Consider the following 21,694-nt stretch of genomic DNA (forward strand, 5'->3'; position numbering starts at 1 on the left):
CAGGTTAAGAAAGGACCTCTGGGACGAATTAAGTACTTAACCCGAGGTACCACTGTATTTAAGTAGACACACTTTATGTAGACAATCACCATCTCGTCTCTGCCCACTAGAGGGCAATGCAAGGCCGGCTTGTTTTCTTTCTAGAAATAGCCTATCCTATTTTTAGTTCTGCACAAAGGAACTCCAGAGCAGGGGTTCCAAGTTGTGAAGCTCAGACTTAATATGTTAAAAATGTAACATTACTTCACATTTTGGCATTCACAACCATGTTCCAAAAACATACACACACAAGCTAATAGCTGGCTTTCTCTTAGGAGACCCACCCAGAATACATTTCCCTGCATAATCTTTATTCTAAGTAAATGTCAGTGGACAAAAGACTAACACTGCACACACACTATACTTTTAAAGCACACTGGAAGCACATTTACCCCCTCAAAGAATTCTGGGGACTGTAGTTTGTTTAGAATTGTTGGGAATTTTTAACTCTGTGACTACAGTGCCCAGAATTCTTTGAGGGAAAGAACATGGTTTGAATGTGCTTTAAAGGTGTATAGATACAGCTCTCATGCTTCCTGATTTGTGCAAATGCATCTAATAATACATTCAAATGCAACCTTGCAATCTGCTCTAATCCCACCCCCCACGCTGGAACTATTTCTTTGGCGTGCTCCAAGTTCGAGAAACTGTTGCAAGATACACACTGTGCGTCACCAAAGATGACACAACTGGGATCAAATTTTCCACTAGAGACAACACCTGTTCCCAGCTTTTCTTTTCTTCCTTGAGATGTTGGATTTCACTCTCCATCTTCCTTGCCATCCTCTGAATTCCTTCTTTCAGCAGCAACTTGTGTTCCTGGAAAGGTAAGGAGCACACAGAGACTCGTTCAACTAAGAATCGAAGAGCGAGGGCAGAAAATTACAGACACAGGATAGAATAAGTCCAGGACTGGAGCAGAATGTCCACTACACTAGCTGGATATGAGAATGTACATTTTCCCAGCATGCTGCCAAATGAGAGGCACCCTTTGAGGCTGCGTACACACCCAGCTGTTCATAGCACAAAAAATGTTGTTTTGCTCAATCTAGAATTGTTTATGCTCATCCTCAACATGCTGCTTTCAATCCAGATTGATTCTAGATCCTACCATGCACAAGGGTCAGTGTGGCTACTTCACATGCCCCAGCAGAATGAAGGACGAAAGTACTGAGTGCGATCTTGAAACACGCTCACCCACAATGTCATTGAGCAGCTATAGATACACACACCAACATACGCCCCATGGCTGGGACCATTTACGTCTGTTTTTGGGTGGACACACTGGGGGGTAGCACATAATCAATCTGCAATGAGCTTTTGTTTTTGGAATTGCAGCGGTTTCTCAAGAAACACTTATCAGGGATAAAAATGTGCAGATTGTTTGTTGACTATGTATAAAAAACAAGGAATCAGTCTCCATCAATTCTAGAATAAGATGTTGTGTGTACACAACCTGAAAATAGACTGTCTCCAAGTTAGAATTGGTTTTCAATAATAATAATAATAATAATAATAATAATAATAATAATAATAATAATAATAATAATGGAAGATGGTGCCGGGTCAAGTCTCAACTGAGTCTCTGCTGTGTGAGTAGGAGCTCTAGTGACAAAATTACCCTGATAAAAAGGCTCAACCTATGAAAATATCTGCCAACTTATATCAGTAAAAGACTCTGGGAGCTGTCGGGTGGACTTTTCAACCTCCCCTCCCTTTCAAAGCTACTTAAATCAACTTAATAATAATAAACATACTCCCGGTATGCCTGCCTCTCCCAGTATGCCCTGCGGAGGACCTTAAGGTCCAAAAATAGCAACACCCTAGAGGTCCCGGGCCCTAAGGAAGTCAGATTAGCCTCAGCCAGGGCCTTCTCAACACTGGCTCCAGCCTGGTGGAACGCTCTGCCTCATGAGACCAGGGCCCTGCAGGATCTGATTTCTTTCTGCAGGGCCTGTAACACAGAGTTGTTCCGCCTGGCCTTTGGCTTGGAATCATCTTGATCCCCTCCCCCTCTTTCCTTTTTCCTTTCTCCTTCTGTGATGGAACTCTTATTTGGGGACTTCCCTGGATTTTTCCGGCCCACATAGGACCAGTCTGGATAGTTGGCCTTGGTGAAGATTTGACGTTTTCATCCCCAAAAAGTTTTTTATTTGAGTTTCTACTGAAATGAGGCTGAATTTTGTATTTTAATCAATTGTTTTTATACCTGGTGTTGGCTGGGGAGAGCGGGGTATACCAGCAAATAAATTATTATTATTATTAGACAGGGATTTGTGAAGAAGCACTACATGAGTTGGATCCAAGCTGTCAGAGCTGCTTCCAGGTCCCAGCTCACAGAGGACCACGCTAGCCGGCAGTACTGTACAAAAGTCTTTATTGAGTTACAGTTTCCATTTCCAAGCTGCAGCGCGCAGCTCTACGTCTTAGAAGCTAGACCGGCGAAGCTCCGTCTGGGTCTCCGCCTCCTGTACACCAACTTAATACTCTAGCCTTACTCCACCTCTTCCGTCTTTCCTTCCTCCTCTGGGTCCCTCTGCCCCCCGTGGTCTCTTCCTTCCTGGACTCTTCTGACGCTGACCCCCCGGACTCTTCTCCCTCCTTGCGGCGGGCTTTAGGACCTGGCTCCCTATCCGGGCTGCTTACTGTGCCGCCTTCCTGTGCATTTGAACTTGGCGCGCGCGCCCAGCCTTCAACCTTCCTCTTGACCGTTTCCTCGCTTCCCGATGGAGGTGTGGCCAATCCTGACTCATGCCCTCTCGCTTGCGGCGAGCCGCCTGATCCCGATACCTGGGACCCCTCCCCCCTACTGCGCTCTGGTGGGGAAGCTGGTCCCGATTTCCAACTGCTGCTCTCTGAGTCCCCTCTGGTCCCTTCTTCCTGGGGTGTCCCCCTAGGCGCCCCCCTTGCTCTGACCACTGGCGCCCCTTTCTGTGAATCTTCCGATTCACTGGAAAGACTCAGAGATCTCGGGCCGCTGTCATCGCTCATATTTCCTTTGGATTCCTCCCCCTCGCTCTCTGTTTCCTCCCTTTCCTGTGCCTCTGCTCCTGAACCCGACATCCATCCCCCCCTCGAAGCCCCCCTTCCCCCCTCCCCTCCTTCAGGTGTGGGTGCTGGGTGCTCCGTTGTTATGGGGGTGAGTGCCGGATACAGTTCGTTTCCCGTGGCGTACATCCAACTGGATAAGTCCGGCTCTTCCTCCTTGCACTCGCCGACGTCGATCTCCTCTGCTTCCATCTCTGTGCCGCCGTGCTCGAACCCAAGGTCCTCCCCGAACACGTCCATGTCCGTCACTCCCTCGGTCTCTTCTGGGTACGTTGCTCGCCCGGGACCCTCCATCCACTTCCTGCGCCACTGCTCCTCTGGTCGATCATCCCACCAATACGAGGGTTCTGAGGCAGATCCCGAGGGTGACCCCTCCGGGGAACGTGTGTCCAGTGTCGGTTCCTCGTCCGAGTCGAACCCCTGGAATGTGCTGGCTGAAAGCGTGGGTGTGAAAAGCCAGTCGTTGAAAAACTCGGCTGGCATGGGCCTGTGTGGGAAGAGGGCATGAAACTCGTCTTTGAGCAGAGGTTCCTCCAAAGCGTAGCCCGGCACCCAGCTGTTGGCACTGGCTGGGGTGCCCTCTCTGGCGAGAAGGTATTCTACTCCCTCTTCCCCCCATCTTGAGTCTAAAATCTCTGTGACCTCGTTGATGGGCTCCCCCTCTGGCGACCCCCCCCCTGCGTGGTCCTTTCCCTGAGCGGGCTCGGTGCCGTCCCTGGCTCCTGAAATCTGTGAGGTGCCTTGTAGGGAGTGAGCACTGATCTATGGAATACCGGATGCATCCTGGATCCCTCCGGAAGTGTCAGCCGGAAAGCCACCGGATTGACCTGTGCCTCGACTTGGTAGGGCCCTAGCTGCTTATGTCCGAACTTCTTTTTCGCTAACAATCTGGCCGGCACTGCCTGGGCTGCCAACCAAACCTAGTCTCCCACCTGTATTTCTTCCCCAACCCTCCTGTGTCTGTCAGCCTGCAGTTTGTATGCGTGCTTAGCTAGCTCTAACTGCCTTCGAAGCTGTTCGTGGACCTCCTGCAACTCTGACGCGAAGGCGTCCGCTGCCTGTGGCTCCCCCTCCCCCACTCTCTCTAATCCCGGGAAGATTCTGGGATGCCTCCCATTGTTGGCGAAGAACGGCGTCACCCCCGTGGACACGTGCTTCGTGTTGTTGTAGGCGAACTCGGCGAGTGGCAGGTAGTCCACCCACATTGCAGGCTGCTGATTTGCGTAACATCTCAGGTACTGCTGCATGATGGCATTGACCCGCTCTGCTTGTCCGTTGGTCTGCGGGTGTCTCGCCGACGCTAGGTTGATCTTGACGTTCAGGATGCCCATCAGCTTCTGCCAGAAGTTTGAGGTGAACTGTCGCCCCCGGTCGGACAGTATAGACCGTGGCAGACCGTGAACCTTGAACACGTGATCTATGAACAGTTTGGCGGTCTGTTCCGCCGTGGCCACCTTCGCACACGGAATGAAATGTGCCATTTTGGTTAACAAGTCCACCACCACTAGCACTGCTGTCTTGCCCCTCGAGCTGGGCAGATCCGTGACAAAGTCCAGGGCCACCCTCTCCCACGGTTCGAGCGGAGTTTGCAGCGGTTCCAGCAGTCCCGCCGGCGTTTTATGCACTGGCTTAGCCCTCTGGCAGATGTCGCACCTCGCGACGTAATCCGCGACTTCCCCCCGCATCTTGGGCCACCAGAAGTCTCTGGCGACTAATTCTATCGTCTTCTCTGTGCCAAAGTGCCCGGCGGTGGGTGCGTCGTGCAACTGCTGCAGTACCTTAGCGCGGAGTTCGTCTCCTGGCACGTAGAGGGCCCCTTTGCAGATGAGCAACCCTTCGTGTATCTGGAACTCGTCGCCCTTCGCCGTGCCCCTGTGCACCTCCTCCATCTTCGCTCGTGCGAAGGAGTCTTCCTGCAGCGCGCGACGTACAGCATCCAGGTCTACGGTTGCCGAAGCGCACGCCCACGCTTCTGGTGCGAAAATGTGCTTGGCCGCCACTGGCGTCGTCTCCTCGAGGTATTGCGGCTTCCTGGACAGTGCATCCGCCATGACGTTGTTGTCACCTGGGACGTACTCTATCCTGAAGTCGAAGTCCGCAAAGAACTCCGCCCAACGTATGTGCCTCTGGTTCAGGAACCTCGCCGTGCGCCAGTACTCCAGATTCTTATGGTCCGTGCGGACCTGCACTGTGTGTTTGGCTCCGATCAGGAAGTGCCTCCACGCCTTGAATGCTGCATGAATGGCAAGCAACTCCCTGTCCCAGATGGTGTAGTTCTGCTCCGACTTGCTGAGCTTCCTGGAGTAGAAGGCGCACGGCCTCCAATCCCCATGCGGGTCTTGCTGCAACAGGACTGCTCCCACGGCCCTGTCTGAGGCGTCTGTTTCAACCCTCATCGGTTTGCTGGGATTTACATGCAGTAGCTGCTCTTCGGACGAGAAGAGACGCTTGAGTTTCCGAAAGGACTGCTCCGCCTGCTCCGTCCAGATGAACTTCTTCTTCTTGGAGCTGAGCGTGTCGGTAATGGCCGCCGTCTGCATCGCGAACCCCTTGATGAACTTGCGATAGAAGTTAGCAAAGCCGACAAACCGCTGGACCTCCTTCCGGTTGCGCGGGCTCTTCCAGTCCAACACTGCGCGAACCTTGGCGCTGTCCATGGCGAGCCCCTTGTCCGACAATTTGTAGCCCAGGAAATCCACCTCCGTCATGTCGAACTGGCACTTCTCCAGCTTGGCGTACAGTCTATGCTCCTGTAGTCTTTGCAGAACTTCCTTGACGTCTCTGTCGTGAACCTCCTGCGATTCTGAAAATATCAGGATGTCGTCCAGGAAGCAGACACACTTCTTGTAGAGGAGCCCCGCTAACACGTGATGCATGAAAGCTTGAAAACAGTGGGAGCCATTTTGTAATCCAAATGGCATAACTCTGTATTCGTAGGTGCCCAGGGGCGTGAACATGGCTGTCTTCCACTCGTCGCCCTCCCGTATGCGAATAAGGTTGTACGCCCCTCGCAGGTCCAACTTGGTGAACACGCGTCCTTTGCGCACCGTCGCGAGGAGGTCGTCGATCTTGGGCATGGGGAAAGCCGTGGGCTTGGTTTTCGAGTTCAAAATTCTATAGTCCACCACAAGTCTTTTTTGGGGCGTGTCCTTTTTCTTCACAAAGAATACGGGACTGCCCCCCCACTGCCTTGGACTCCCGGATGAACCCGCGCTCCAAATTATGATCTATGAACTCCCTGAGTTCCTGTAGCTCATCTTCAGACATGGAATACAGTTTCCCTGTCGGCAGCGTCGCCCCTGGCAGGAGGTCAATCTTGCAGTCATAGGGCCTGTGGGGAGGTAGCTTGTCCGCCTCCTTCTCGCAGAAAACCTCCAAAAATTCTGCGTACTTGTGGGGCACTGCTTGCAGCGTGCCTAATTGCAGCTGTGGTCCTCGTCGTCCCCCTCCGGTCTGGGCAGGATGCAGTGTTCTGCACAGTAAGAGGAGCCGAAAGTTAGTTGCCGCTGGTACCAAGCCAACGTTGGACTGTGCCTGTCCAGCCAACTCATGCCCAATACTACAGGCGTGTCCGACAGTTGGTGTGACATTAAAGCTGATGACTTCCCTGTGATTTCCAATTTGCATCACCATCGGTGGCGTTTGCTTCACCACCTGCCCCCCTAGCAATTCCCTGCCATCCACCGTGACAACCTTCAGGGGCAGCGTGGCTGGCAGTAGCGTTATATTGTGCTGCTCGATGAAATCCTGTCCTATAAAGTCCGCGTTGCTACCAGAGTCAATGGTAATTGGCACTTCCATTGTGAGTCCATTGGGTAGCTGGAGCGATGCGGTGAGCTGCACTACTGGTTTGGGCGGGAGGGGGTCTGTGGGCTGCAAAATCTCTGGGGACTGCTTCACTGACTTGTCTGGCTGGGCCCCAGTGCCTCTGTTTCCAGCCAGACTCCGTCGTTTCCCTGCTGTGGTTCTCTCTGCTGAGTTGCTTCTGTTACCGTCGCGGAGGCTGCAGTGTGCTTGTGGAGCCTCTGGGGACACTCTTTCGCCATGTGCTGAGGACTGTCACAGAGGTAGCACTTCCTGTTCCCTCTAGGAGGCTTCGCTTTGACTGCTCCCGGTGCTAGGGCTCTGGTTGCTGACTGAGCCCTGGCACCTCCAACCTCCATAGGTTCCCCTCCTCCTCCTGGCGGAGGCGTGGAGTGCGCACGCGCTGCATCCCTGGGAAAGAAGGAAGGCGCTCTTGCCAACTCGCGTCCTCCACGCCCTTCGTCTCTGTTCCATGGACGTTCTTCTAGACGCACCCCAATCGTCAGCGCCCTCTGAACGATCTCCTGAGTGCTCCGGGGTCTCTCCCCCCTCGCAATTTCGTCTTTTACGGCACTGTTCAACCCTTCCCAGAAAAGGTCTCTGACTGGAGCTGAATCTTTGTCCCATTCCAGGGCACTGACCAGTGCAAAAAAGCGGGAATGATACTGCCTCACACTGGCCCTCCCTTGTTTCAGCCCATGTATCTCTTTTCTGGCGATATCAACGTCTATATTTGATAAAAAACACGAATCCATCGCTTTAATGAAGGCATCCGCACTTCAGAGCGCCGGATCCTTATCTCTCCACAGATTGCGCAGCCACGCTTTAGCATCTCCATGCAAATGGGATAGAATAAACCCCACCTTCTCTTGCTCATCTCTAAAGTCTTTGTCCAGCAGTTGCAGCGCAAACTGCACATCTGCTCGGAAGTTGGGGTACTGCTGTAAATTCCCATCGAAATGAGATACAAGGCTGCCTCCTCTTCTCCCCAGCCCAATTCCCTCCGATTTGGGTCCCGGTTGCCCCTGCTTTGTAAGCACTTCCAACCTGACTTGGAGATCCTTGTAGGCGGCAGCTGCTTCCTCCTCCCTCTTCCTGGATGCGAGTATCTCGGCGTTTAGTTGTGTCACTGCATTTTGCAGGGCTGCTATCTGCTGTTCAGTATTCATCTCGTCCGACTTTCGTGAGCTCGCGAAGCACCAATCTTCACCCCTCGCTGCGCCCACTCACGCTGCGAGGCTTTTGGTGCAAAAGGGAGACGGAGCTTACTGTCAGAGCTGCTTCCAGGTCCCAGCTCACAGAGGACCACGCTAGCCGGCAGTACTGTACAAAAGTCTTTATTGAGTTACAGTTTCCATTTCCAAGCCGCAGCGCGCAGCTCTACGTCTTAGAAGCTAGACCGGCGAAGCTCCGTCTGAGTCTCCGCCTCCTGTACACCAACTTAATACTCTAGCCTTACTCCACCTCTTCCGTCTTTCCTTCCTCCTCTGGGTCCCTCTGCCCCCCGTGGTCTCTTCCTTCCTGGACTCTTCTGACGCTGACCCCCCGGACTCTTCTCCCTCCTTGCGGCGGGCTTTAGGACCTGGCTCCCTATCCGGGCTGCTTACTGTGCCGCCTTCCTGTGCATTTGAACTTGGCGCGCGCGCCCAGCCTTCAACCTTCCTCTTGACCGTTTCCTCGCTCCCCGATGGAGGTGTGGCCAATCCTGACTCATGCCCTCCCGCTTGCGGCGAGCCGCCTGATCCCGATACCTGGGACCCCTCCCCCCTACTGCGCTCTGGTGGGGAAGCTGGTCCCGATTTCCAACTGCTGCTCTCTGAGTCCCCTCTGGTCCCTTCTTCCTGGGGTGTCCCCCTAGGCGCCCCCCTTGCTCTGACCACTGACGCCCCTTTCTGTGAATCTTCCGATTCACTGGAAAGACTCAGAGATCTCGGGCCGCTGTCATCGCTCATATTTCCTTCGGATTCCTCCCCCTCGCTCTCTGTTTCCTCCCTTTCCTGTGCCTCTGCTCCTGAACCCCTGACACAAGCTTTACCTAAACAACATGTGACCTGCACTGAGAGGGTGAGGATATCTTAGGGTAAATAAATGACTGGTGGGGAGTCACTGAGAAGGGTAGGGGTGAATAGATTTGGCTCTGAGTGGAGGGAAGGGTTCCGCTCCCAAGCACCATCTTAATAAGATGCCCCAAAACAGGAACTGGGAAAATATGACCCTCCAGACCTTGTTGGCCCCTGAGCACTGGCCATGCTGGCTTGTGCTGATGAGAGCTGGACCCAACCACAAGCTCCCCACCCCTGACCTAAAGATTATATACTGCAGTGAGCGAGCATCTGCATCCGGCTCAGCTCTGTTTACCTTGAGTTTCTGCTCTATCATCCTGTCTGTTTCCTCTTCCATCAACTTCTTCTCTTTCTCCATCTTCTCCTTCAACAGCTGGAGCTGTTCATCGTGGCTTCGCTTCTCATCCTCCATCATTTGCTTTAGTCTGGCCTGCTCCTGCTCCAACAGCGTCTGCTGCAGCTGGGTTGCTTCGACCTGAGCGCGCTGGGCTGGGGGCCAGCGAAGAAAAAGAGACAACCTGAGCTGCTGGCAGACAGGAAAGCATTGAAAGAGCATAATCCGGAGGACCACCCCCTGCTACCCTATGAACTTGGCTGGTTTTACAGTCTTCACTCTTTGAGTGTTTCCAACTTCCAAGCTGAGGTGGGGACAGGGCCTGCTTTGTGGTGGCATCCAGACTTGAGAAGACATTCCCTGGACATATTCATCAGGCTGCCTCCATTGTTATCTTTTAGGCATCTCTTATGTACCCAAGATTTTACATGTCTTATATTTAATACTCTTTAAAACTTTGAAGGCAATCTGGATGAAGGATCTCCATTTTCTTTACAGTGGTACCTTGGTTCTCAAACGCCTTGCTTCTCAAATGCTTTGGTTCCCAAACGCCGAAAACCCAGAAGTAAGTTTTCATATGTTTTTCGGAAACCGAATGTCTGATGCAGCTGTTGGTTATTGTTTCCAGGGAGCCTGCACCAATCAGAAGCCACGTCTTGGTTTTCGTACATTTTGGAAGTCAAACGGACTTCCAGAACAGGTTAAGTTCAAGAACCAAGGTACCTTGGCGCTTTTGTTTTTGCTATTTATTTTGCGTTTCTGTTTTTGAGGCTTTTTCGGTTTATTTGTTTTGTGGCTGTATGGAACCCAGTTCAGCTACTGATAGACAGACAGACAGACAGACAGACAGACAGACAGACAGACAGACAGACAGATTGACTGACTGACTGACTGATTGACTGTGGAAATGGATAAAAGTCCGCCATCCAAACAATGTCTATAATAAGTGCAGGTAAGAGAAAAAAATTATTTTAATTTTTATCGTCTACAATACTGTCTCATTTATTTTATGGTACAGTACATTGTTTATTGCTTTCATTTTATGGATCAATGGTCTCGTTAGATAGTAAAATTCATATTAAATTGCTGTTTTAGGGGTTGTTTTTAAAAGTCTGAAATGGATTAATCCATTTTGCATTACTTTCTATGGGAAAGTGCACCTTGGTTTTGGAACGGACTTCCGGAATGGATTAAGTTTGAAAACCCAAGGTACCACTGTATCAGGTCCTTCCAGACCAAAATATACGCCTTTCCCAGGGACACTTCAGAATTAAAATACTCTCTCTCAGGGTATCCCTTGATCACTCCTCCTACCCCAAGCCATAAGAGCCTCTGGCTACACAACAAGACAAGCGCCCTTTAAGATCACAGACATCTCCCTTTCACCCAGTGCTTTTGGGGTTTTATGCTGCTCAATGTGACAACACCACACCTGTTACAATAATATAACCTGCTTTGCTAGGAGCTGAGAGCCCTACCAGAGCAGGCCAGAACAATAACATATAATTTATGATGTGCAAAGTCCCCTCCTCCAGTTCTGCACCTTCAAGTTCCTTCTCTTGGGCAGTCAAGGCGCGGTCCATTTGAAGGAGAGATTTTGCCACAGTCTCCTTGGATTTCAGGAATTCTTCAAGAGCACAGTCTGCCTGATAAAGGATCGGAAGCAAAGGTTATTAATTGAATGCAAAGATGGGGGAAAGTCAAAGCAGATTACCGTATTTTTCGCTCTATAGGACGCACCAGACCATAGGACGCAACGGACCATAGGAGGGGGAGAACAGGGGGGGATTTCTTGTTCTCCCCCTCTAAAATAAGGTGCGTTCTATGCGTTCAAGGTGCGTTCACCCGAAGCCTCCGGTGCCCAGCGGGAGTTTCCGCTGGGCTCCGGAGGCTTTGGGTTCCTTTCGACCTGCTCTTTGGGGCTGGCGGGGGGGGGGAGTGCTGCCTTCCCCCACCGCCAGCCCCAAAGACCAAGTCAGGGAGCAGCGCAAAGGTGGCACGCCACCTTCCCACTGCCCCCCGAGCTTGTGGGGCTGGCGGTGGGGGGGAAGCGTTGCAGCCTTCCCCCACCTTCGTACAGCCTTTGTAGCCTCCACAGGGCAGCGGGGTGAAGGCACCTCGCTGCCTTGCGAAGGCTTTGCGCAGCTAACCCCAAGCTAGAACAGCGAGACGGAGCGCTGCGCATCGCTCCATCTCCGTGTTCTGGCTTTGGGCTTAGCCACGCAGCCTGCATTCACTCTATAGGACGCACACACATTTCCCCTTAATTTTTGGAGGGGGAAAAGTGCGTCCTATAGAGCGAAAAATACCGTACATGCAGGGATTAAAGACAACAACAAAAAACTTGGTGTATTAATGTAGCAAATAACTGAATAATAGTAGTTAGGGTGAGATGCTGAGAAATGGATGTTAGTGATCTGTAATCCCTATCACATAGCTTGCAATGAAGGAACGCCTCTTAAACTGATTTTACAGTGCAATCCGTGGGATACTTACTCTGAATCAAATCGTATTTAATTCAGTGGGGCTTGCTCCCAAGTAAACGTGCATTGGATTGCAGTTTACATCTACAGTAAGGGCGGCAATCCTTCCCGCCCTGCCCCCCCCCCCGACTGATACCCCCTTCCCTACTAGGAAACTTCTGAGAGGTGCTTGCTAGTGGCAGGTGGAGCCACAGGTAAAAGTGGGAGGAGCAACATGTGTAATATGCTAGTTTGTTCAATATGCTAGTTTTACGCACAAACACACACACCCTTCTGTCCTCCATACAGGTAAGCAAGACACATTATGAAAGTTCAGGGGCACGTTCCAGCAAGGCAGAAACCCTCAAGTAAGGCTAGTGAGGGCTGTGACCTGGACATAGAGGGTATGGCTAAGGAGCTGTAGCCTGGGGAGAGTCCAGAGGACCAGAAGGAGAAGCCTGGATGGTCACAGTTGGCCCCCTTGGCCTGAAGCTCCTCACCTCTGGTCTACAGTCTGCTTCTACCCTCCATCTGCACCAGAATCCTGAATCTTTGGATGCTGAGGAAAAGTTGGCTCAGGTACTTCCAAGTACCTACCTGAATTCCTTTACAGGGTACCGAACGGTATTCCTCCACCATTTCGTTCCAGTTCTCTAGATAACGCTGGTAGCCACCAGGAGCAGAATAAATTCCTATGTGGACTCCAGCTTCCAGCTTCCGGTAAAGCTCCACCAGCACATGGTTGCAGCGGTCAAAGGACACCTGTTTGTTTCTCTCGCATAATTCTTCCTTTTTCTGCTTCAGCTGAAGCTGCCAGAACAAAGCGAAAACAAAACCAGCGGAAAGATGGTGTGTTAACAACGAGGGGGAACTTGCCCCGTTCTGTACCCTGTTGCAGGGGGAAAGGCATATCAAGGCCTACATACAATCAACAGCACAAATTTCAGTCGAACTGGAACTGCTTGTGCTGGACGTCAGTTTTATTATTTGTCCAACCACATCTTTCCTTGAGTTCAGAGCCAGGCCCCCTTGCCATTTTCAACCACCTGTCTATTGGGAGATGCACATATATTCGTTTTCACTTGGAAAATGTGCCGCTTGCTGCTAGCTTAATGCAGCATTCTCTAGGCTATGTAAGTAAATGACTTGAGGTAACTTGGCCTGCATTTCAATGTCTGTCGCTGCCTGGGGACAACATAAAACGGTCTCCATTTTGGACAAAGAGACTCTGAGAAAACCATTTAAGTTTCAGGCAGAAGTGAAGGAGCCCAAGCCAGGAAGTGCACATACCATCAGCTCCCAGTTAGCATGAGAGGACTCTTGTCAGTCTTCTTTTAATATAGTGCAGGTGGCGCTGTGGTCTAAACCACTGAGCCTCTTAGACTTGCCGATCAGAAGGTCGGCGGTTCGAATTCCCGTGACAAGGTGAGCTCCCGTTGCTCAGTCCCAGCTCCTGCCAACCTAGCAGTTCGGAAGCACGCCAAAAAGTGCAAGTAGATAACAGAGCCGTCTTTCCCATTGGGCTTACTGGCGCACTGTGCCAGGGCGCTCGCCTCTCAGGGGCACCCCAGCGAGTGGGGGAGCTGCACGGCTTTGCCGGCGGCCTCCCCTTTCCCTCCTGCACACCTGCCAGCTGCGCCCCATCAACCATATGGCTGGCGGATGTGCAGCTTCCTTCCCAAGCCTCCACGGGAGGAGAATGATCCCTGCAGAGGCTTGGAAAAGGTCAACAACTCTGGGAAACGGGGGGTGGGGTGGGGCACCGGAGGGATCTTTGCACCATGGCGCCAGGTATGCTTAAGACGGCCCTGGTAGATAAATAGGTACCACTCCGGCAGGAAGGTAAACAGCGTTTCCGTGTCCTGCTCTGATTTCGGTGTTCCGTTGCGCCAGAAGCGGCTTAGTCATGCTGGCCACATGACCTGGAACAACTTCCTCGGACAAACGCTGGCTCCCTCGGCCAGCAAAGCGAGATGAGCGCCGCAACCCCAGAGTCGTCTGTGACTGGACTTAACTGTCATGGGTCCTTTACCTTTACTGTTTTTATTTGCTTTGGTGTTTTAAACCACCTTGGAAGAAAAGGCGGAATATAAACCCAATAAATAAGTACGCTATGGAAGGCCCTGCTAGCCATGACGTCTATAGCTATGCAACAGGATTTTGTCTAAATAAGCTTTACTAAGTGTGATCTTTTTTCATATCACAAATGCCTGGAGATGCGGGGGAATGAACCCGGGACCTTTTGCATGCAAAGCAGGTGCTCTATTCTGGTGGTCCAGCCCTTCTCCAAAGTTCAGTTTTTAATTGCATTCTCTTCCTTGTGGGTTTCCTCTCTGACCACTGAGAATGTTTCTGGTTCCATGACCCCATTTGCACTGCACATTTAAAGTGCTATAGGACTCACATGAATTTGGGGAGCTGCAGTTGGTTTGGAGAATTGTTAAGAGAGACCTGGCCAGCCAGCCTGTGAGGCAAGGGGAGGCGACTGCCTCAGATGGCAAAATCCACACGGGCTGCAGAGCCTGACGTAGATGTTTATTCTCCCCACCCGTCTTGTTCCTGATGTAGATCTTCAGGAGGTGGGGGCGCCATTTTGTGGTTTGCCTCGAGTGCCAAAATGTCTCGGCCAGCCCTGGTTAGGAGATCCCTATTCCCCATCAGAGAGCTACAGTTTCCACGGTGGTTGAAAAAACTACAGCGCGCAGAATTCTTAGGGGGATGCCATGACTGTTTAAAGTGATATGAAACTGCTTCAAATGTATGGTGCAGATGGAGTGCATCTGTGGGGGCAGAGGACCTACATTTGTCTACATTTCAGCATTCTTGAGGCCTTTTTTCGGGCCTGTGAAACAGACTGAGGAGCAGGGAAGGAACTTTTAAAAAATGACCCTAAGTTCGGTTTCCAGCCACACTGGCAGAGACAATTGACAAGGCACAAATGAAACCGCATATACCTCAAGATCCTCCTGGAATTTTTTAACCTGCGCGATGCCAAAGGCACGGGCCATGAAGACAGCGTTGGCTTCCTTTTCACACTCGGCATGCACAGCCAGCAGCTCATCCACCGTGTCTGTGGGCAACGCCAACTGCTTCCCCATCAGCGCTTCGTAACCGGAAACGGCCTCGTGCACAGCAGCTGCGTTCTCAATCTCAGACAGGGCCAGCACTGCGTTCTCCAAGCACGGCACATCCCCACTGTTGATAGCATCAACGTAGATCTTCAATAACTTCTCAAGCACTGAAGAGGGAAGGATCAGTGAAGCCACAGAACTAACCTCCTTGCACTGAAAGAGTAATTTCAGGCCCCAAACACCCATGAGTTGTTTGTCTGCATCAAGTATTCTGCTGTAGCTGCAGATTCACCAAGTGAGAGCAGAAAACAGTTATATTGCACGTAATAAAAAAGGCATAGTGGCTACCCATTTTCTATTTACAAAAGAAAGATTCTGTCCCTTATGGCTGCAGGAAATAACTTGAATACATGTAGATAGCACTTGGCTGAAAAAGGAGGGAGGGATCTTGGTAGAAATCCAACACATACATCCTCCCAGTTACTCTTGTTTGCCTTCCTCCCTTGCTCTCTCCCACAACTCAGCAATCAGGTGAGTTGTTTACATGCAACTGAGGTCCTGGCCACACCGGAGCAAAATGTGGATTTGCACTTACTTACCTGTCTCCCCATTAAAGTAGGGGCATTTGTTGTCCTGGACATTTCTGTCACGGCTAAAAATTGGCCGCTATTTCTTTAATGCTAAAAGAACTAAGTCAGCATGAGTCAGTGGCCTACAATGACTCATGCAACTTTTAACCAAATTGTACCTGTATATATAGAGAGCGGTCAATGTTAGTGTGGGTTGGTTGGATGGTAGAAAGCTGGTTGCGTTTGGTGTGTGTAAAAAGCTGTCGGTCGTGGTTGGAGAAGAAGACTTTTTAAGAATAAAAGCAGCAATACTCTGCAAGAATACTCTTTCTCAAAGACTCTTTTGTGCCAACCAAGGTCTGAGGACTAGGCAAAGGAGTAGAAAGGAGGCCAGAACCTTTTCTTTTTCAAACACTGACAATTTCCCCTTTTAAATGCAGGGCACAGTTGATCCTTGGAAATTATGAAATGGCCAGGTTCAAAAAAACTTGTACTTTAAAGAAGGGAAAGTGGGAGATAAGGGGAACACTGAGACAAGAGAATATGTCATGTGAACACTCCTAGATTAATGGGGAGACAGCATGTGCAAATCCACATTTTGCTCTGCCTTGGGCAAGTCCTTAGTCTGCACCTGCTCCAACTGAGGAGTCAGGGCAGAACCAACCATTTTCTACAGCCAAGTGGGACCCTATTGGTTTCTGATGTCACCTGATCCCTAATGGGCTGGTTGGAGTAACACCCTTCGCGCTAAACCAACTAGAATGGTGGCGCTGCTATGCAGCAGACATCACAACATCCACAAGCTGCTCTGCTGACAGAGGGGAAAAGGTTCCACCAATGAAGTTCCCAGTTTGAGACTTGTTATTACAGCCATACCTTGGTTCTCAAACGGAATCCATTCCGGAAGTCCATTTGACTTCTGAAAACGTTCAAAAACCAAGGCACAGCTTCCAATTGGCTGCAGGATCTTCCTGCACTCAATTGGAAGCCGTGAAAGCCACGTTGGATGTTCGGCTTACAAAAAAAGTTCGCAAACCGGAACACTCATTTCTGGGTTTGCGGCGTTCAGGTGCCAAAACTTTCGTGTCACAAGGCATTTGAAAAACAAGGTACGACTGTAGTACCATCAGAACTACACTGGGCAAAAGTATCTACGTCTCAAGTCCAAAGTGCATCAGAGGTCACTGACTAGCACTAAGGTGTGTTAGGTGTACTGTCAACACCTGGAGAGTTCTGAGGTGTTCTGTACAATGGCCAATTATTGGTTTTTATTGGTTGGCATCCACCCATCTCGAGAGACAACGGAAGAGTGTGAAATGGCTCCTATTGAAATGGTTTCCGACTGCTACCTGTCCCAACCTACAAACTTGCAAAAGCGTTCCTTACTTCTCCCTGTCACAACTTGGCCTCCGGGAACTGTCTTGGGTCGCGATGTCTCCCAGATGTGTTGGCAGAAACGGCCCACCGGCTCCAAGAAATCTTCCTCCAAATCATCTTCTTCCAGATGCTCTAGCTGATGCAAATTCTTCCTGCTAGCTGGACGGTCAAACGTGAAACATTTCCGTGACGGAAAGAATTTGCGGATACATGACTTGGGCATGTTGAACTTCTGGATTTGCTCAGTGTCACCTAAGGAAGAAGTGTGAACACACAAGACGATTCGTTAACAGAAAACATGCCATTCATCTCCACAGTGGGGAAAACTTATTTTGTTACCTATACACATTCAAGTTTCCATGCTGACTCAACCTCTGAGGACCCAGGAATTACTGTAAGCTGAGTTAGGATATTGCTCTCTGTCTCAGCACTGCAAATGTGATGGTATAAATGACGCTTTTGAGCATGTACACATGTATATGTGAGATTATTGGGCAAGGCATCGAGGTCAGAGGGGTTTCAGGAGGCCCAGCCCAAATGCACAAGCAACATGGCACACTTGGCAGTATGCAGTTTTGATGTATTGTTGTGATGTACCCATATGTGTGCTCCATCAGGCAAGTAGCATGGGGACACTTGTTAAACCTATTTGGCCCTCAATGGGTACATGACTGGTCATATGCACCCACTTGAATTTTAGGCCCTTTATTCTTTACATCAGTTGTATGCCTCGAAATTAACAGTGTCCTCTAGGCTGTTAACAAGCCCCAGCTTTCCCTCCCCATCTCAGACGCTGCTTTATCTTTTTGCAGTTATTGTACCTTTCTGCAGTCTCAATGCCTCCTCCAGGTACCCGTCCTCCGTGATGGGCTGTCCATCTATCTTCAGTTGTAGTGTGAAATCCCGCACTGCCCAGATGAAGTCTGGGAAGAAACGGATAAATTCGGCAGAGTTCTCCTCCTCTGTATCTTCCCCAGGGGAAGCTTTTGCCTTAATCTTTTTTGTCAGCTCAGTGACATAGCTGGGGAGCGCTAAGGAAAACACTTCCAGGGCTGGTCTGGGGATTTGCAATATGAACTTCAGCCAAATCATGAACTGGCTAGACCTGTCTGTAGATGCAGTAGTGGCTGGAGAATGAGATGACCTCCTAGCAGGTGCAGCAAGATTTTCTACACTACAGACTGACCACATCTTGCAGTTGTGATTTGGGGAGAGCTTTGTGGCAAGGGACTTATTTTAACATCGTGGCCTTATGCCCTGCTGACAGCTCTTATTATACACCCTTAGGTCAATTCCTGACTCCACCCCTTCTAGGATTCCTAGCTCCCCTACTCCTTCCACCTCTCAGTAAGACATGTCCTCGGGGGTTCCCAACTCTCACACTGTGTCTCAATGAGCTCCTCACCCAGCACCTGATCCTTGGGGTTTGCCTATCCTGCCCATCAGCTATGTCTCTCTATGTTTCTTTGCCCTTCACCCAGTTCCTGAGCAGCTCAGTTGGTCAGTGTGTGGTGCTGATAACTCCAAGGTTGCAGGTTCGATCCCTGTATGTGACAGCTATATATTCCTGCATTGCAGGGGGCTGGCTTAGATCAGTGTTCCCCAACCTTGGGCCTCCAGCTGTTTTTGGACTACAATTCCCATCATCCTTGACCACTGATCTTGCTAGCGAGGGATGATGGGAGTTGTAGTCCAAAAACAGCTGGAGGCCCAAGGTTGGGGAACACAGGCTTAGATGATCCTCAGGGTCCCTTCCAACTCTACAATTCTACGATTCTATGGTTCTATTTGTTCCGAGACAGACCAGGAGAGTTCATTCCATTTGATTCTGAACCCAAAGACGACACCTACAGCTTTTGCTCTAATCTTTTTTTGTCAGCTCAGTGACATAACTGGGGAGTGCTAAGGAAAATAATTCCAGGGCTGGTTTGGGGCGTTGGACCTGAATTCAGCCAAACGATGAACCTGTTTGAACCTGCAGTTGTGGGCTAGCTGGCAATAATGATAGGGCTTTTGAGCAGAGATTTACACTACAGACAGACGACATATCGCAATTGTAATTTGGACAGTGTTTTGTGGCAAGGGGCTGACACCTCTCGGTTTTACACCTTAAGGCCTATTCCTGATTTTATGCCTTCTGGAGTTCCTGCCTGCCCCCCGCCCATATCTGTAAAACATGTATAGCTGTCAACTTTCCCCTTTTCTTGCGAGGAATCCTATTCGGAATAAGGGAATTTCCCTTTAAAAAAGGTAAACGTTGGCAGCTATAAAAACATGTCTCTGAAGGTTCTCAGTTTGCGGCTGTAATCACTGATCCACCCCCCTCACAACGTGTCCCAATGAGCTCCTCACCCACCTTCCGATCCTGGGAGATTGCCTGCCTCTTCTATCGGCTGCATCCCCTCTGTGTTTCCTCCTGCACCACCCCATAGTTCCTCAGCATCATGCAGACCACTCTAAGCATCATGGAGTCTCAGACCAGGAGAGTTCATCCTACCTGCTTCTGCATCAAGAGATCTGTCTCTCATGGAGTGAAACTCCTAGGGGGACAACCTACAACTGCCTCCTCCTAGATCCTCCAGGCCAAACACACAAGTCCAGCTGGGATTTCTGATGCCCCAAAAGGATACTGCAGGTTCTCCAGCGCATTTTGGTCAATGGTGCCTATGCTGTTGTACACCAGGGTGCTGCTGAGCAGAATGGCCAGGGCAAAGATCCACGAGTCGTTCTGTGTGTTTCCCTGAAACATAAAATGGGCCTTTCTAGGACATCCCAAGAGTCCATCACCCAAGATCCCAATGCCCCATTGCCAGCTGCACTCTTTCCTCTGGGAGCTGCATGTGCAGAGATAGCTGCTTCGAGGTTTGTGTTGTTGCTTTTCCGCTGCTCCTGTTGCACCAGGTTAAGGAATTATTGGAAACGAATGCAGATCATAACTTGCTTGCAGCATCTTAGACTGCACTTGGAAGCCCTGCAGAGGCATATTGCCTAACTGTTGGCAACTACCCCACAAGCACCAAACAGATGTGTTTACTGTATGTTTAGGAGGTTTTTTTACATCCATGACACTCAGCCTGTCACACAGCCTCCAAAGTGGCTTGTACCAGAATTTGGTGATGGGGCACAGGAACTCAGTATCCTGAGAATTTAAACTTTCAGTTAATATAAAGAGTAAATTCTAGCACACAAGGTAAGAGTGGTTAAACCTGCTGAACCACGGCGAAAGCTAGCCAGGGTACATGCTGCCAGTGGTGGGCAGAGCCAGAAATAATGATCGGTAGAATTTCCAGGACTGCACCACTCTGTTGAATGGTTTCTTTAAATGTAAAGGTTCATCATTGTTCCACTCCATGTGTATGTCTTTAAGGGGCCGGAGCAAGGGCCAGAGCAAGATAACGAGACCCAGCTTTACAGCTGTGAAACATAGCAGGTGCTGCTGAGTTGTATTTGATTAAGGCGTGCCAGCATTTGGGTAGAGTATATAAGGAGCAGCACCTAGCTCTCCCATTACCCTGGGGGATGGGTTGGTGGTTGGGTCTGGTTTGTTGATGTATTTAGTGTTAATGGAGTTTTTGTTTTTCTTATTAAAACCTTCTTTAAGTTATTTTTGAGTCCTTTCTTTTTAATGCATGGTCACCCCAGCAAGCTCTCTGCAGCGCTACCATACTGCAAAAAAGCCAACATCTTTGGTTATGGGCCCAGCTGCTGAGTGGATGACTGCATATTTTTGGACTCTGAGAAAGGTTTGAAAACTCCTTCTCCTGTTAGCGTAGTTTTTGTGGGTCTGGAAGATATCCAGAATGGTTGACCGGGTTCCTGAAGCTGAGAAGGCTCTGGTCTTCCCACAGCTAACAGATGAGAACTATAGTTTATGGTCTTTTCGGGTGGAGGCGCTTTTGACCTCTAGAGAAGTATGGACCTATGTAACTGATGACCCTCCTGACCCTGTAACTAATGCTTGGTCGAAAGGAGATGCGAAAGCCAGGGCGATAATTAATTTGGCAGTCAGCGACCAGCAAGTAGTCTATATAAGAAATAAGAAAACTGCCAAAGAAATGTGGGACAGTCTTGCAGCAGTGCATGTTAGAAAAGAGTCAGCGTCTGCATTGACCTTTTTCAAGCAGTTGTACCAGACGAAGTTGCAGCCTGGTGGTGATTTGGCAGCACACTTGAGACGTCTGGAGGCAATACGCGGCGAGTTAATTCGAAGGGACATGGAGATACCTGATATTCAGTATGTTTTTATCATCCTTTGTTCCCTTAATGAGGACTTTGATGGTATAGCTAGCCAGATATCTGCCGTTCCACCAGCACAATTAACTGTGGAAGGGGTAACGGCAAGATTAATGGGCGAGTTGGATAGAAGGGAGGCTTGTGCCATAAGCACTCCTTTTTCCAGAAAGAATGAGGAACGCCATATGCAAACCTGTGGTGATACAACTGCATTTAAAGCTGCAAAGCGTTGTTGGTTCTGCAATAAGCAAGGACATTTTGCAAGGGACTGCAGATCCAAAAGAAAGCAAAGTACTCCCAAGCCTGTTTCTGTTCATCAGTCACGGTCGTCAGCCCAGCAGCCGACATCGTACCGTAAAGACAGAAACGAGCCGCGAGCTTTTCACGCTCGGACTAAAGATCGTAAAAGAATTAAAGATGCCAAGTGGAAGTCTTTTGTTATCGACTCAGTTGCATCTCAGCATATCTGCAACGATCGAAGCTTGTTTATTTCTTTCGAAGAGGAAATTGGTAATGTAAATTTAGCCAATTCACAAGTCTTGCAGTCGCTTGGCAGGGGTACTGTTAAACTTGACTCTTTAAACATTACAATAGCGAACTGCATTTACTGCCCGTCAATGGACAATTTATTATCAGTAAGGTGCTTTGCCCGTCAAGGCATAACTGTGCGTTTCTTAAAGTCTATGTGTGAGTT

At 49.9% G+C, this 21,694-nt stretch overlaps 1 protein-coding gene across 4 annotated transcripts in view; it reads right to left on the reverse strand.

Annotated features, from left to right (window-relative positions):
• Positions 1-204: 204 nt before the first annotated feature.
• The window catches only part of LOC310712455 (guanylate-binding protein 1-like), a 28,355-nt gene continuing 6,865 nt past the window's right edge, over positions 205-21,694 (reverse strand). For all 4 annotated transcript variants that reach the window (XM_083515527.1, XM_083515528.1, XM_083515529.1 and 1 more), the window contains 8 exons: positions 19,398-19,507; positions 17,589-17,788; positions 16,777-17,019; positions 14,705-14,988; positions 12,348-12,560; positions 10,832-10,934; positions 9,250-9,443; positions 205-858 (listed from right to left, as the gene is read on the reverse strand). In XM_083515527.1, the coding sequence (XP_083371653.1) occupies positions 655-858; positions 9,250-9,443; positions 10,832-10,934; positions 12,348-12,560; positions 14,705-14,988; positions 16,777-17,019; positions 17,589-17,788; positions 19,398-19,507 (1,551 nt within the window). In that variant the 3' untranslated portion in view covers positions 205-654. The remainder of the gene's footprint in view (positions 859-9,249; positions 9,444-10,831; positions 10,935-12,347; positions 12,561-14,704; positions 14,989-16,776; positions 17,020-17,588; positions 17,789-19,397; positions 19,508-21,694) is intronic.

Source organism: Podarcis liolepis (genome assembly GCF_965112155.1).
Source record: "Podarcis liolepis genome assembly, chromosome: 7".
NCBI classification, from domain to species: Eukaryota; Metazoa; Chordata; class Lepidosauria; order Squamata; family Lacertidae; genus Podarcis; species Podarcis liolepis.